Below are 17,409 nucleotides of genomic sequence, written 5' to 3' on the forward strand. Positions count from 1 at the left end.
CTTAAAGGGATCACCAAGTAATTTTAATTATTTTAGTATTTATTTTATTTGATCTTTTTTTGATTTACTGATTAGCGCAGCAGTTTTATGCCCATTAGGGTTTTTAGTTTAATACCTGTATTCTATTGAAAATGTATAAAGGAGCTCTATGAAAAGATTGCGATGACGTATTGTCATTTTTATCTTCTTTGAGCCCCTGTCTTTTTAACTCTTTATTTATAAAGATCATTGTAATAAGAAAAGTTTATATTATATATTGTATATACAAAAACGGTGTTTGTTGACAAGATTTTACTGTGTTCTTTGTTCTACGGATATATTTTTTCTTTCTTGTATATATATGTTAATTATTTATTGTTAAACAGCAAAATAAATGTAAAAAAAAAAGAAGAAGAAACTCTGATTCCGAAGATCATTTTTTGCTTTAGTAGAAGTTGTTTCATAACATTATGGAAGTATTAAAATTATTTTAAATCTCTCAATGATGTAAAAATATTCAATAATGCTTGATCTGAAAATATGTTATAGCATTCGATCTAAAATGTGATAATTCATTCTTTGGCTTAAGCAGTCACAGCGGCAAGTATGCTTGTTTCTAGTGTGAAGGGGTAAGTACTCTTTAGAGAGAGAAAAAAAACTTTGGGTTCAAATGATATCAACTACAATCAATTCGTTTCATATAGATGCAAAAAAAAATTACACGGTGGAATTTTAAAAATGCATTCTAGGAACTGTGTACCTCGATAAATCTTTAGAAACTTCAGAGTAACTTCTTACTCTTCTCCCAATATATACATATCTTTATTGGTATTACTTTTATGTTTGAAAAAATACGAATTACTCTACGACCCGATTTTGATACCTGACTTAAGTCAAACTATAGTGTTTAGAGTTTACCATGGAACTGGTTTGGATGGTAACAATTCAAAAAGACTTTTAGATAAATTAGATAATTTGAAAGCTATTCTATTCTATTCTACCAAATTATATTTTGGTAGAATAGAAGAGCTAAACTACCTAATATAATATTTCTGCAAAATGTAGTGAGCTGTCTTAGAAAGCTTTCAACTATTAACAAATAATATCTTTTTAATAATTAAAAGCTTGTTAATGATTTTTACTTTTTGAGATTTTTTTAATAATTGAAAGTACGGAAAGTTCACATTTTATTATGTCAAAATTTACCCTAGTGGACTCAGAAGAGCATAGTGTAATGCATTTTGAAATAAATGTTTAAATGATTTCTTTTTTTTTTTGAGTAAATATTATTAATAGTGAAAGATGACTTATGAGAAGTTTTTCATTTCATTAGAAGTTTTTGCAAAAAAAAAGAAAAAAATACTTTTTAAATATTTTTAAACAATATCTGACGTCAAATAACTAAATATTATTTCAACATGGTTATTCCTACTGATACATTGATTAGAAAGATTGAACACTTAGTTTCTCAACCAATTGAAGAAAGAAATGAAGATGAAATCCAACTATTACTTCCGTGGTTTCGTAAAAGTAGTACACTTTTTCAAATTCTTGATACAGGTTTAACATTTTTAAAATGTCTCATAACCGAAGCCAAATGTTTTTTTAATCTTGATTGATAAATTTGATATTTTTTAGCACGTTTGACAAATGTTATACGTGTCGCAAAGTTAGTAACGTATAAATCCGATCACATAATTGTACATCAAGGTGATGTTGGAAACTGGTAAGCTATTTTAAGTGCGTGCAAAAAAATTCTCTATCTCCATCCCTCCCCCATCCCCTTCTTCCGCCTTATTGATTTTGTTTTTTATTTAAATAGTAATATCTTACTATAATAAATAATAGGAAATTCTTAGTAAAAAACAATAGTTTTAACACAATACATAAAAATATAGGCTTTTTAGTTAAATTTTTAGAAATACTAGTAATACATTTTAAACATTACAGTTTATAACACAAAGATCAAACTTACGAGCTTAAGAAAAAACATTTTTGTCTCAGATCATTAACTGCTCAGTATAGACAAAAATATGTGTAAATTGGCATATATGCTTAAAATATTTAAGTAATTTAGAAAATATTTTTGATGATGCATACAAACACTAGTTGATAAGTGTAAACGCTTGCTCTTTTTTAATAGTTCGTTATGCGTATGAGTTATCTAAACCAATATTTGTTTCGCTGATTATAAAAGGGTAGTTCACGGATGTATAGTTTATTCTTCTCTACCAGATAATATTACAAATACAGACTTTTAATCTGAACCGTTGCCTACTCTATCAAAACTTTTGTTTTTACTTTAGTTTTTTTATACTGTTACGTGGGAGTGTTGCTGTTTATGCAATAAACCCAGGAACTATGCCAGGTTCAGATGACATGATTGTGGAGCCGATTTCGTTAGATATAACAACTGCCAAAGGTCCTAAAGAAAGAGTCCGATTCGGGCAAGAGCTTTGTGTTTTACGTAAGAATATTATTTTATTAATACAAGTCTTTTATAAACTTTTTTAATATTAAATAAAACTATTGTAATAAACATATATAGAATTTACACCCTCAATTTAAGGGGGAGGGGAGCCAAAAATTTTAGGGGGCTCATTTGAAAAGTTAGGAGCCCTTTGGCAAATTTAAGAAAACTTTTTTTTTTTTTAGTAATACATAATGCTCGGTGTAGTTTTTGGCAATTTTAAAATATCATAGCGTCTGTATGATATTTTTATTAATTATAAGCTCTTTCTTGATCTGAGTTCTAGTATTTTTTATGAAAATTGATAGAAAGATCATATTTTGACAGTTATATATAGTTAATAAATATCAGAACCGATTAGAATTTGATCTAAAATGGGTTAAGGCACTTTTTCAAAAGATTTTAGCTCATGTTAACGCCGATGAGCAAGACCGATCTAAAGACTCCAAAATGGTGTTTTTTAGATTCACTATTAGGGGTAGTAAAAAGATTTTGAAAATATATATAAAAAAAAAAAGAAGTTTTTTTTTGCACTTGTTTGGACATAATAAAATCATACTAATTTCAAAAGAATTCAAATAATTTGTAAATCGTCTTAACTACGATAAGAGGAAAAAGGTGTTGTTTTTTTTTGTTTTTTTTGCGGGGTAGGGGGGGGGGGGTTACGACCCTTTTGCCACGGCACTGTTCGCGTAAAGTAAACTTTAAGTTCTCACTAAACTATCCATGCACCTTAATGTTAAAATCCATTTATTTAGTATACGACCTTATCCTTTCCTCGCGGAAGGGTAAAGTCGATTGAGTATAAAATTTTAAATGGTATACGGAATTTTTTTCTTTAATTTACTCTATATACTTTTATATTGATAACTGCTGTAAGTATAAAAAAATATCGTTTTTGTTTATTTGTGGTTATTGTTATAATGACCTATCATTAAAGTTATAGATAGTCTGGTTTGAAAGTTAATTTAAGGCAAAAGTTATATGCAACCTTGCATTTTCTAAATTCTCATTTATAAAATTTATAAAATGAGCTTTTGTCTGCCTAAAGTCTTTTAAAGATAATTTAAAGACCATTAAAGCTTTTATTATTACACATTAATTTATTTTGTACAAAAGTTATAAATTCCATATCGAAAGGTTAAACCGAACCTCAAAACTCTAATCACTTCTCAATTTTTTGCCTTCAATTATTTGAACCTGTAACCATTAGCTGTTAAACATGTGTGTTTTACTTATATTTATTTATTGTTCATAATATTTTGAAAGGTACTGGAAGATGTTTTGGAGAACTAAGCTTTATCTCTAAACACGGCGTCAGAACAGCCACAGTAATTGCTGAAGAACCATGTGTTGCAGTTTTAATAGGAAAAGCAGTATTTTCAGAATATGTTCCCGAAGAGTTTGCCCAAGAGATAATTAAAAGAACAACTTTTGTAGCAGCACATCCGTTGTTTAAAATGTGGCCATTATTCTACAGAAATCTTTTATCAGAAAACTTGCAAATAAAAGAGTATCGTTACAATGAGTTGATTATTAAACAAGGACATGCTTCTGATGCTGTATATTTCATACTAGATGGTCAAGCAAAATTAACAATGAATCCAAAAAAACACAAAGAGATATACCCAAATATTCTTTGTTTGTTAGATGGAGCTCAAGAAAACGAGGAAAGTAGCTTTGATATTTACAAGTCATTAACAGTTCTCGAGAAAAGACAACTTCGTCAAACTAAAGGCTTCCATTCTTTGGAGCAGCGACATCGAGAGGTTAACGTTTGTACAGTAGGCGTGCAAGGTATTATTGGGGATATAGAAGCAATTTTAGATCTACCTTTTAATATTGCATCTGCAGTATGCATGCAGCATTTGATACTATATGAAATAGAGAGATCAAGTTTTTTACGACTAATAGTAAAAAAAAATCCTGCAACATATAGAAAAATTCGTTTGTCTGTTCATGAAAAGTTAAAGTATCGGAATGGTATGTACTCTGGTGGAATACCGATATATCAAGCGCTTTTAATTTTGTTCGAAAAAACAAAAACTAGGCAAAATCTGTTGCAATCGAAGGCATATAGAAAAAACGATTCAAAGCCACTCAAAGAAGGGCTATTAGGCGAAACGGTAATTTTTATATTCTCATTCTGATTAAATTTATAAAGAAAAAAAAAGTTTAAAGTACTTTGTAACACAATTGAATAAAATAATATTTTACTTCCTGTAGATCGAAGAAGACAAAGGAACTTCACAAGCAAATAAATTAGAAACCAAGTTGATACCAGTTGAAATGAATTCAAAGGAAGAAACCCATGCAAATAAAAAACATTTATTTAGAAATGTTGCCTTGTTTGCAGGAAAAATTATGAATACTCACAAGTAAGTGATTCTTTTATTTATTTATTTTTTAATATATAAAATAAACTTATAAAAGAAAAACTTTTTTTTCTTTATTAGGAAATATCCAGAGAAAAGTAAGGTAGGTTTTAATGTATAAGTTTGGTTTTTTATAACTTACTCAAAAATGAAAAAAACATCCAAATATCAAGCATTGCAAATTATAAGAATTAAAACTTAAAAAATTAAAAACTCGAAAAATAAAATTACAAACGTTCATACCTGAGTTTTTTGTTCTAATTATTGACTTATCTATTTCAAAGTAAAAACATTTTGTTAAGGACCTTCAGTAATATTGGATTTAGTGAATGAAAAAACTCTATTTGTAAAGAAAGAAATACGGACAAAACAAAATAACGAGGATTCGTGAACTCATCCTAAAACTTTAAAGAAAAAAAAATGTCTAAAGCATTTGTGGTATAATAACTATAACGTTATGTTTTATAGGAAGAGAAAAAGCAATATACCGTCAATGAGTATAAAGAACTAAAGAAGAAAATGCAAACAATGGCTAAAGCATCACTGAAATAAAATTTCTTTTTTTTCTTCATTTTAAAATATATATTAGCATCAGTAATATAAATTTTTTTTTATATATAATAAAAAAAGTAATAAAAATTTTTACTTACACATTAACTTTAAAAATATATAAAAAAAAGTAAAAAAATTGAATTTATATAAAAGAATAATTAATATAAAATAATCAAATGTTTCTCGGTTGCATTGTTTGTTCGTGCAAACATAGTCCAGAAGAGTCAATCATGCTTAATTTTAGAAACTCGTTAGAGACATTTATTAACGCAAAACTTCCCAACTTCGACTCATCTGCCCAAAAAAATTGAAGAGAATCTTTTGGAACTTTTTTTGCATTTCTTTTGTCGTATTGTATAAAATTTGAAGCACCAATCACAAAGTAATGAATACCAGTGTCAACTAGATGCTTTAAAAATAAAATGAAGATTTCATTCATAGAAATACAATTGAATAGAAATATGATTTCATTCATAGAAATACAATTGAATAGAAATATAATTTCATTCATAGAAATATAATTGAAAAATATTTTTTTTGAACACAGAAAAGTATGTGTATTAAATAAAAAAATATATAATATAAATATATATACATAAATAATGGGTTCAGTTTGGAACAAGGTTAGTGTTATATTTTTCTTAAAACATTTACTTGACAATTAAAACTTGAATCTTTTATTTTTTAATTAAATTTAAATAGATAAATGAATGTTTATAGAGGGTAGAATAAAATAAATAATGAAATAGTTATGATGTTAGTTATTATTTTTCTCCTATTTATTGAATAAACTTATATTTGCAATTTGCCGATCATGTTGTAGAAAACTTATATTTGCAATTTGCCGATCATGTTGTAGAAAACTTATATTTGCAATTTGCCGATCATGTTGTAGAAAACTTATATTTGCAATTTGCCGATCATGTTGTAGAAAACTTATATTTGCAATTTGCCGATCATGTTGTAGAAAACTTATATTTGCAACTTGCCGAACATGTTGTAGAAAACTTATATTTGCAATTTGCCGATCATGTTGTAGAAAATTCTGAATAAGATTATATAAAATTCTATAAAAAAACTCTTTTGGTCGTGTAATAAATTTTATTTTTATTTTTGAAAAACGGGCATAAAACTCTCGGATGTGAAGTTTGCTAACAGTGAGCTTAAAACGTATACTTTTTTACGTTTTTATGCTGTACACGAATCTTTTTTCAAATTTAAACTTGTTATTTCCACCAAAGTGTTATGAGTTAAAAAACGCTAATTGTTAACTTGATAAATAAGTATTTTTATTAATGTCTCAACAGACCAATAAATCTCGATAAATTATTTGTTTAAACTTAATATCGATTATAATTAAATCTATTCTATTATATAAAATGTCTTGAAAAAAATTGAATCCAAAGAAATAGAAGCAAAGTATTTTAACACACACTACAAAGCGAATTCAACGAAGCAAGTATTAACGAAAACACTTGTGTCATTTGTGGAATTTTGATGAAATTGGCTTTTCTGGTGTACAAGGCATGTGACACATAGTTTGCAGGTGTGGTGTTAAACAAACATTGAAATTGGTTGCCAATAATGAAAAAATCAATTATAGGATTGAAAATGCATTTGTGTTGCTGGTAATCTTCTGGCAACATAGATTATTTTTAAACAAGAAAAAAAACCTGTATGAAGGTTGATGCTAATATGGTTCAGACAAATGAAAGGTAAGTAAGTCATGCAGTGGCTCATTGGCACGTAAGATCCCACCATTAAAAAAATTTAAAAGAATTTAATTAGTTTACTCTTTAGTTTAATTAGTTACTGAATAAATTTATTAATAACTTAATAAATTTAATTAAAGTTATTAAATTATAGCAAAACATTTCAGCTCTGGTGAGGCTTTCACATGCAAATAGTCACTGGATTTTAAAATACTGATTTTTTCGACTCAAAATTAATGTAATCAAACAGTCGAAATTGCAAATTGCTAATACATTTGAAACATCATCTTAACCTGAGTCTTTAACATCTCAACAACCAGAATCTATGCCAGTTCAGCAGTAGTAGTAACTACACCATCTTAGCCACTGCCTTCAGAACCTACATTAATAACAATCTAGCATTAACATTGTTTGCAAACAACCTTTAATATTGAAGTAACTCAAGCAATTAAATAGCAAATTCAAAAAAAAGTTGAAAAATAATTGCAATCCCAATGGCTTACTGCAGCTTTACAACAAATGTTTCGGATCCAACACATTGAAAATAAATTATTTTTCTATTCTCTTTTTTGTTCTTGTAAAAATACAGACAAGTTGAAACTCACTTTTAGGTTGGTTTTTATTGTAGTTTAAAGCAAAACTTTTCTTAAGGTTTTTCTAATACTTCTAGATTTTCTTTGTAGATAAAAGCAGCAACAAACTTTATCTCCTAACAACTTGAACAATTGCGATCTATTATCTTTACTTATTGCATGTAGAATATAAAAGACCTACTAGCTCACATACTTTAGCTCTATTTATATATCTAAGAGTAATGTCAAAGTTAATTCTTCAAGTTTTTCCTGTTTCTATTGCTTAAGTTATTTCTGACATTTTTCAACAGCTTATGGTCTGGACAATTTTTAAAGTTTTACATAACTGTTCTCCAGAACTTTCTTTATAAAAGATTTAACAAGCACTGAACTGAATCTTGTTTTTTTTTTCTACTAAAAAATGACATCTGTAATTACAACTTTTAAAAACTCTGGATATTGCTCAAACTCCTCTAACTATCACCCAATCTTCTAACTATCAATCTTACAATCAGTCTTCTTACTACTGTTAGTCTTTTAATCCATAATTGACAAACAGTATTAAAGTCATCTTTGAAGGACAACACTTGTTTTCCTATCCAGTAACTTATGGGGTATCATAGGTTCCATCCTTATTCCTGTATTGTTTCTCATTTACATTTTGAAAAATAGAACAAACAGCTGTTCTTGATTTAAATCTTTCTTTTGTGACAGATTAGGGTTTGCAGTGCATTGGTGAAATTTTAACCCAAATAAAACTAAAAAAAAACCCTAATAAAAATACTTAATTTATTACCATAAAAATTTATTTACTAATAATTATTGTAATATTGTTGATCGATTCCAAGATGTTTTCTCGGACTATCATTCAATACTGAACTCTCATGATAACCATAATTACAATTGATTGCAAAGTTAGCGCCTGCTAAAATTGCCTCTTTTTATCATGATTACCATATTTTTACTCATGATTTCTTTCTCTACCTATACAAATCTCTTATTCTCCATTGTATGGAATACTGTTGTCATATTTGCGGTAGTGGTGTAGTGGTAGTGCGCTCGCTTCATAAGCGAGAGGTTCCGAGTTCGATCCCCACCACGTCCCTGGTAGTACCGTGCTCAACTTGTTTCTCCGCGCAGCGGCCTTGTTCGTCAAGGTTCGTGTTTCGGAGTTATAGAGTTGAGAGAGGGTTATAACCACAATTAAGTAGCCTCCTCATCTGTAGTGGCCTTCTGGGCCTTGGGGAGGTGAAATAACAAAAAAAAAAAAAAAAAAAATTTGGGCTGGTTTTTCTACTGAGGCCTTCTCTCTTTTATACAAGGACCAAAAAACACAAACGTTGATGCTTTGCATTTCTCTCCCGCCTTTATGTTTTCCTGACACAAACAATTTACAAGTTTACAAGTCTTCTGTTGATTTCTTGCTCTTTACCTCTCTTCACTGTTTTCTGTCTTCACTTAGTAGTTTAAAAACTAGTAATTTAAATTAGCTGATTTGTTGAGAATTTGTTTTTAAAAAAAAAACAGTAAAAATATATTTCAAGTTCATAAAGAGTGGTTTATCTCCGCACAAAATTTTTTTTTTGAGAAGATCTCACTTTTATATATGACATACTGTAAACTACTGTATTTACATACTTTTCCAATTTTGCACTTAAACACATGGTTTATATGGTTATTTCATATGATTATAAACACGTATGGTTTATATGGTTATTTCATATGGTTATAGGCCTTGGGGAGGTGAACTGAAGTAAAATAAAATACATGGTTCATATGGTTATTTTACAGTCGTGAATATAGTTATTAAAGCTCATAACAAAAAATTAATTTAATTTAATTAATTTACTACATAAAGTTATTACATAATTATAAATACCTGTAAATTATGATCATGACCATTTAAATAAGCAGTTACGTTATATTTTTCAAGAAGTGGTTTTAGGCGTTTTACAAGACACTTTGTTGGTCCATGCTCACCAATACTCCATACTGGAAAATGCCCGCCAACTATAAGATAATCTGCTTTAGAACTGGCAAGTTGCTGTTCCAACCAATTCCATTGATTTTCTGATAGTTTCTCATCCTTGGGACCTTAATATTTCAGATAAAAATGAAAACTTAATAATTGTTTACTAAATTTTTTATCAAATTTTAATAATTGCTTACTTTTTTATAACTTTAATATAAATTTAATTTTTTATAATTAAACCTTTTTTATATTAAATTTATTTAATTGTGAAATGTTTATGTTTTAAAAACTCTAAAAAGTGAACTAACTTCGGTAGTTTTGGAAATACAGTAGAAGCCCATTATTTCAAACATTCAGAATTCAGAAAAAAATTTTAAGCTCATAGTTTGCTTATAAACATTTTCCCATATGCAGTTAAAAAATAACTTAACAGAATAAATAACCTAAAAACTATAATTTAAAAAAAAAAATTTATATTAACCCCTGCATAATCTGTAATTTAATGCATTACAATTTATATTTTAAACAATTTTTGAAAGTCACACTCTTATTTTAACAATTAAAATTAACTAAATTGTTATACATACGTTATACAAATCAACATTATAGGCAATGGTATCAAAGCAAAATACCAAAAGAATGTGGTTCAAATGATTATCATAACCAATCCAAATAAATTAATGCTTGAAATTAAAAACCTCTACTGTATGTTTTTAGTTTTGGCATATTGCCATTTGATTTAACATTGTAAAAAGGTTGGCACAAAATTTTACTAACATATTCATAGTGTTTAGCTTATAAACTTTTTGACAGATCAAGAAACTGAGTATTTTTTAGTCATATATTAAAGCAATCAAATAAAATACATTTACCACTTGGCTGCATGAGAGAATCATCATAACCAGTGTTTCCACATAAAATGATTGTATCTAGCATAACCAGCTGTAATGTTCGACTGCTATCTAAAGAAAGTATAGATAAAATTGTATATTACTATATCATATACCTTAAAATGTTTGTATTTTGAAGTTTCTAAATTCACTTACAAGACACGCCCAAAAGTTAATTAACTTGAGTATCTCAAAAAGTATGTTGTACCTTTTTGTATTTTGAGATATTTTGTATTCTGTACTTTTACTTGTAATTTTGTCTATTATGTCATGTGATTCATATTGCTGTTTACCATTAGTTATTTTAAAATAATACCTTCAAACATTGTCAATGATTGCTTTTAAAAAAGATTTTGACTACTTTTTTTTAACAAAGTAGTCAAAAAAAATTTTTAAATAATTTTTTTTTGATGTTAATCTTTTTTTTAAATGATTTGAACACATTATTTTTGATGTAAACCTTTTTTTTAAATGATTTGAACACATTTTTTATGTAAATGAAACTTAAAAAAAAATCTTTTGAGTTTTTCTAAAGAAAGTACATTCAAAAAGATGAGTGTTTAGTTAATCAGCGTCAATTTCTCTACAAAAAAATATGGATTTTTTTTTTTAAGTTTTTAATTTACGTGGGTAAAAATACATATTCTTAGATTCTAATATTACAAATTAAACCAAGTAAGCAGTGGTTGTTATTAATTACCACTATTAATAATCATTAAAAGTAATTATTTATTATTGAAGTCAATTGTAAATTTATAGATTATTCTGATTTGTTTTTACCTGAGGTGAACTCAAGGTCAGAGGGGAGGAGTGGCCAAGTGGGTTTTTTTGTGGTTTTTTAACTTTATGTTAGATCATTACACATACATAAAGTTATTTTTTAAATGTATTTGAAAAAAAAAATTTTTTTCTTAATAAATCTTGATTATTTTGTTAAATGATATTTGCCAAATCAATATAGAAAACTTTGTATACACAACCATTTATTGTACATGGCGGATCAATGGTATATAAAGCATGATTTGATGGCACCAAACACATATCTTCTCAAGCAGACAGAGGCATGGACCATGTAGATGCATAAATTGAACTTTATAAAATCATTTTTCTTGGTTATAATTTCAAACCAAAAGTTATTTTAACTACATAATCTGTTTGATTAAAAATAACCAGCTACACAACCTTATTTGGTACACAAGGTTAAAGAAATTGTACATTTATTTATTGGTGTAAAATGAAGAAAATATGGTTATCAAGATATTAAACTGGTTAGCAGTCTTAAGATTACCCCATTTTACTAAGGAAACACACACAACAAAAACAAACAGATTTTCTCATAGTTTTTTAGTAAAGGTTCAAAATAAACATGATCTTTTAATTCAGAAAAAGTGCCAAACCATTCTGAAATACAAAAAACATGCAGGAGCTCTTTGTAGAAAGTTGTATGAGTTTTTTTTAATTTCTGTATTATTGATCATAATGGAATTTATATTAAGTACAATCATCAGCAAATTCCTGGAGCTGCTTCCATCCTCTATATTTGACATCCTCTATTCTGCCTCCATATTTTTCCTCATTTGAACATGAAATACATTTTTAAATATATTACAAATATAGAGGAGAAGTAGATAAGAAATTTAAATACACAAAACATGATAAGTTTGCTATAAAATAAAAGCCTTAATTTGGCAAACTATTTGCATATGTGGTAAAAACCAGCACCTTATAGTTCTGATTCCATACTTTCTAGTCAAATATGTTAAAAAGTATTAACACAAATAATTTCTACCTCTCATTAAGTTCCATGATAATATCCTTGTGTTCTGGCCTGATTTGGTTTCATTTGGTTTCAAATAGTAAACTGGCTATAGTTTGGTATAAATAGAAAAATGTAAATATTGTGCCCAAAACAGCAATCCTCTAAAATGTCCAGATGTGAAGGTTATTAAAAGGTACTTGACAATCATCAACCAAAAAGCAAAAATAATGAGAAAAAAAATTGCAGAAAATTAAAGATTAGAGATGGAAAAATGCAGGAAAAAAAAAAAGTTTTATTTAAAAAATAATAAAAATAGAAAAAATTAAATAGTTTTGATTGTTATTCTGTGCGCAAGTTTGAAAATTGATTAGATACACAAGAATAAATTAATATCTTTGAAATACTTAATCTTATATCTTATTAGTTTATATAATATCTTACATTAATATATTGAAATTATTATTTAGTTCTAAATAAAAATTGATGACTACTTTTTTTAGTAGCTTTTCTACTTTTACATTTTTTTTACAACAGCATAAAATAAAATTGAAAAAGTCTAGGATGAATTTAATGTTGTGCTTTACCAATTACCACAGAAACGCTACTTTGTTAGTTTATAAAACATTTAAACTAGTCACTAAAAGTAAGATTATTTTAACCACACTTTTAATATCTGACTAAGTATTATTAATTTTTTTAAATATAAAAGAATCACAAATTGTGGATCACAAATATCAAATGTGAATGCATTAATATAGTACAAGTTATACATCTCTGATGTAAAAATTATATTAACTATATTATATTAATCTTTCTGATAGCATTAGGTTTTGATTACCAAAATATCATTAATTAGAGCCATAAACCCAAAGCCCTTAACCTTAATGTGCATGGTTGAAATATAAACAGCATCAGGCCTCATGACATGCACTTAGCTATTGAAATGTTAGGTTCTCCAACGTATGTTCTCCAAAGTAGAATATTATCAAATCGAAAACATTAAAATATCAGACATAATCTGTACTTTTCCAGTATTGCCAGCTGTTGTCACAACAAATTCCAATGGAGTCATTTTTCAAATCATAATATTCCTTTATATTTTAAACTTGTTCAACCTGATCAACTCTTTTAGAAAATTAGTGTTGTGCAATTCCTATTAAATGATCTCTCATGGTATCATCTAGTGAAGACCTTAAATGATCCTTCATGGTCATGATTATCTCGTGAAGACATTGGGGTTGTCTACATGAGATGATCATGACCATAGAGATCTAATTAGTTTTGATTTAAAAGTAGCTAAAAAATTATTGGTTGTATTTATCTTTTGAAAAAGGTAACCTTTCATTTTATGCTGGGTCCCATCATATCAGTGAAATTTTATTTCTTCAAAACTAAATCACCTGAGTCTCAAAAGAAACAAAATTTTACAGAAATTTATATCTTTTTTATGAAAAACGTTGTATATTTTTCATATTATTCAACTTTATAGAATATTCAATATTTATAGAAGGTAGAAAATTTAAAAAGTAGAACATATAAATTGGTGAGAAAAAATATTCATGTTTCATAAAATTTAAAATTATATTTTATGAAACATGAATATATGAGCCAGGTATCAATAACTTTTTTTAATTAGACTGTTTTAAAATAAAGTGTGTTTAGCCAAACACACTTGATTTTGAAACCTTGAGGAAAGAAAAAACCTTGTAAAAAAAATGTATATATATGGGCAATTCCACAGTGGAAAATGAAAAAGTAGTCAAGTTTTATTCTCTTTTTTGACAACTTTTAGCAAATGAATATTGATGTAGACACATGAAAGTTTATTTAAAATATACCTTTAGTACTAAAATTAATTTATTTAAGTCATTTTTATGCTTCTGAAAGTTACAGTTTTTCTCATTGTCGCATGACAAAAAAGTATCATTGTAAAATGTTATTTTAACGATGAATTTACTTGCATAATCGCAACTAATTTAGCGTGAAAATGGAGCTAACATGTTCCAATTGTTGTTAGTCAAATTTTATACTTTATAAAATATATATATATTAACAAAATAATGAAAGAACTTTAGCAATTTTCATGTAACATAAGTTAACATGATAGTGTTTTGTTTTTGTAAAACATGATAAAGTTTTGTTTTTTCAAAAATTTATTTTAAAAACTTAAGATTTTTAATAAATTATGGAAAAGAATATTCAATGTTACGTTTTTACATTTAAAGTTTTGAATAATGATGCTTAGCTAAAGCATATTTTTATTTTAAATTTGTGTAACATAAGTTAAAATTAAATGCATTTACTAAAGTTCGGGTGCTTTTTTGTTAACAAAATGAATTACGCCATTTAGTAATTCTTATTTTGTCGCATTAATTTGACAAGGTTCTAACTAAAAATTTTTATATTAGGAGAATTTAGAAAAAATTTTTTTAATTATTTTTTAATATTAATTAGAATTACTTATACTATTGTTTTTTTATTTGTTTATGTATTCTTATTTTGGTTGACATAAATATAAATGAATAAAAATAAGAATTATCTAAATATTTTTATTTAGACATTAAAAAAAAAGAAGATTTATTTGCTATTCTTCTAATATAAAAAAAAATCAGTTAGAACCTTTTTTATTTTTGTTTTAGTAAAACAAATTGTTTGTAAATGCAATTAAAGAGGTCATCCCCAAAGCACGCCAACCTATATTAATCAATTCTTAACCCCTTCCCTACTGCCACAGATGATCACATATAACTGAACCCCTCTCCCTCCTAAACTGTGATAGCAGTTTTTACGTCAAAAGCATTTAAAAGATTTATATGTAAATACTTTGCAGTATTTTAAAACTCAACCTAATGAAACAGGCAATGCGCATAAACATAACAAGTGTAAGTAAAAACTTCGACAAACCAAAGATTTTCTTATTTAAATGACTCAAATAAGTATATAATATATATATATATTATATACTTATATACTTATACTCAAATATATATATATATATATATATATATATATATATATATATATATATATATATATATATATATATATATATATATACATATATATATATATATATATATATATACACACACACACACACACACACACACACATATACAAGCCTTGCTTTAAATAAAAATGTTTAATGCATTAGCTTAACGCGATATTTGATGTCATTATTTTTTAAAACTTTTTCAAATTACTTTAATAATATTAATTACTGCAAAATGAGTTAAATGTTACTTAACAACTTTTTTATTATTACAATAAAGAATGTTTATTTTTTTTTTAATATTAAATAATTAAATCTAATATTTCATTTTAAAAAATTTTTGATATTAACATATTTCTTTCTTTTCTCAACATTTGCATAAATGAATTAAAATATGTTAAATTTTTGAATTTTTGAAATGATAATTTCTTAAATTTATAATTGCAGCTTTGCAACTATAAATGATTTTTTATTAAAAAAAAATTAGAGATTAACAAATAAAAAATTATATTAATTTATTTACTTTATTTATTAAAAGTTTATTACTTTATTTTTAAAATTATATTGCATAACGCTTTAAAACATGGCCTGCATATATACATCAAGGGATATTCTCAGAAAAAAGTTTTGGAGAAATTTAGCGGAAAATCAACGGCGATTTTTTTTTTTCACAAAAAAAAAAAACAATATTCTCTGCAAAAAATGTAAAAAAAAAAGGTCCTCAAATTGTAATTTGGGCAGTGCCCAAATATGGTTGACGCTGTCAAAAACGGTCTAGAATAGCCCCTGTACATATATATATATATATATATATATATATATATATATATATATATATATATATATATATATATATATATATATAACCCTCGGAATTAGGGTCGGCATTCGGCAATGCCGACCTAACTGCCGGCCTGAAAATGTTTAAGGTCGGCAAAAAATTGCTGATCTCCTTTCTATGTTTTATGGTCACACCTTTGTATCAAATAATTATTGCCGACCTCAAAAAGATTGAGGTCTGCAAATTATTGCCGACCTCATTTTTCCTAATTCCGAGGGTTGTATATATATATATATATATATATATATATATATATATATATATATATATATATATATATATATATATATATATATATATACACACATATATATATACACATATATATATATATATATATATATATATATATATATATATATATATATATATATATATATATATATATATATATCAGGCTTGGACAGGAACTTTGACAATATGACCATGGCTGTTTTGATGTTTTAACAATTTAAAATGCAGTAAAAAACTTACAGGCATTGTGCAAACTCCAAACTTTTGTATTTTTATGCTTATATCAAAAGAGAATGTTTTGCTAAGAATTGGGGTGATTGGAGCTTGGGAACAAAAATACCCTAATTTTTGGGCCCACCCAGCCCTTAACGTGGGAGCAACGAGTTTATAAAATATTTTCTTTACTATTTTTTATCTAAATTTATATTCATCAACAAATTTCAAATTTCATGCAATAATCTCTTATTTTTCAAAAACTATGACCATATAAAGTTTTAATCCCCCTCAATTTGAGGGGGCTGTAAACATTGCAGGGTCATAAAAACTGAACACTAAGTTTTTGAGTTGCTTGAAATCTTACGATTAGGATTTTTAAAGATTTTAAGAATTTTTGCTCATTGCCAAAATTAACTTAAAACTACTTGTCTTATAAAAAATAGAGCCTTTTTAATTAATTAAATTTAATTATAAAACTTTGCTAAAAATGGCTCTTACTTGGTAATGTCCATTTTTTTGAATACCAAAAATCTGGAAAATTCCAGAACTTCATATGAGATGAATAAGCAATCTGTCCAGATACATTTCCATGATGATCATGGTTTCCAGCAATTAAATACCATGGTACTTGCAAAGAAGGCTCATTAAATACTGATTGAAACGTCTGTTCAAACCGAGGATCATGCTCATTCTCAATACCATCAAAGTAAAAATTGTCTCCTAAAAGAAAAGTTTTATTAATTTTTTTTTTTAACTTTGAGCTTGTGAAGAACAATTTTTAGCATAGTGTATATCACCTAAGGTTGAAATTTGTGACTTAAAATATTATCATTAGTATTATTATA

At 26.6% G+C, this 17,409-nt stretch overlaps 2 protein-coding genes across 5 annotated transcripts in view; one reads left to right on the forward strand and one right to left on the reverse strand.

Moving 5' to 3' along the window:
• The first annotated feature begins 1,374 nt into the window (after positions 1 to 1,374).
• The window catches only part of LOC100214193 (uncharacterized), a 16,532-nt gene continuing 497 nt past the window's right edge, over positions 1,375 to 17,409 (forward strand). The window contains exons 1-7 of one of the 4 annotated variants that reach the window (XM_065813696.1): positions 1,375 to 1,539; positions 1,618 to 1,705; positions 2,286 to 2,446; positions 3,719 to 4,575; positions 4,676 to 4,827; positions 4,906 to 4,927; positions 5,293 to 5,436. In XM_065813696.1, the coding sequence (XP_065669768.1) occupies positions 1,398 to 1,539; positions 1,618 to 1,705; positions 2,286 to 2,446; positions 3,719 to 4,575; positions 4,676 to 4,827; positions 4,906 to 4,927; positions 5,293 to 5,376 (1,506 nt within the window). In that variant the 5' untranslated portion in view covers positions 1,375 to 1,397 and the 3' untranslated portion in view covers positions 5,377 to 5,436. Of the gene's footprint in view, positions 1,540 to 1,617; positions 1,706 to 2,122; positions 2,178 to 2,285; positions 2,447 to 3,718; positions 4,576 to 4,675; positions 4,828 to 4,905; positions 4,928 to 5,292; positions 5,437 to 17,409 lie in introns of those variants that run through there. The other 3 variants (XM_065813697.1, XM_065813695.1, XM_065813698.1) reach the window with 3 other exon arrangements.
• The window catches only part of LOC100211877 (tartrate-resistant acid phosphatase type 5), a 15,318-nt gene continuing 3,264 nt past the window's right edge, over positions 5,356 to 17,409 (reverse strand). The window contains exons 2-5 of the mRNA XM_065813699.1: positions 17,063 to 17,284; positions 10,505 to 10,594; positions 9,540 to 9,754; positions 5,356 to 5,785 (exon numbers count right to left, since the gene is read on the reverse strand). Coding sequence (XP_065669771.1) covers positions 5,549 to 5,785; positions 9,540 to 9,754; positions 10,505 to 10,594; positions 17,063 to 17,284 — 764 coding nt within the window. The 3' untranslated portion in view covers positions 5,356 to 5,548. The remainder of the gene's footprint in view (positions 5,786 to 9,539; positions 9,755 to 10,504; positions 10,595 to 17,062; positions 17,285 to 17,409) is intronic.

Source organism: Hydra vulgaris, chromosome 12 (assembly GCF_038396675.1).
Source record: "Hydra vulgaris chromosome 12, alternate assembly HydraT2T_AEP".
Classification (NCBI taxonomy): Eukaryota; Metazoa; Cnidaria; class Hydrozoa; order Anthoathecata; family Hydridae; genus Hydra; species Hydra vulgaris.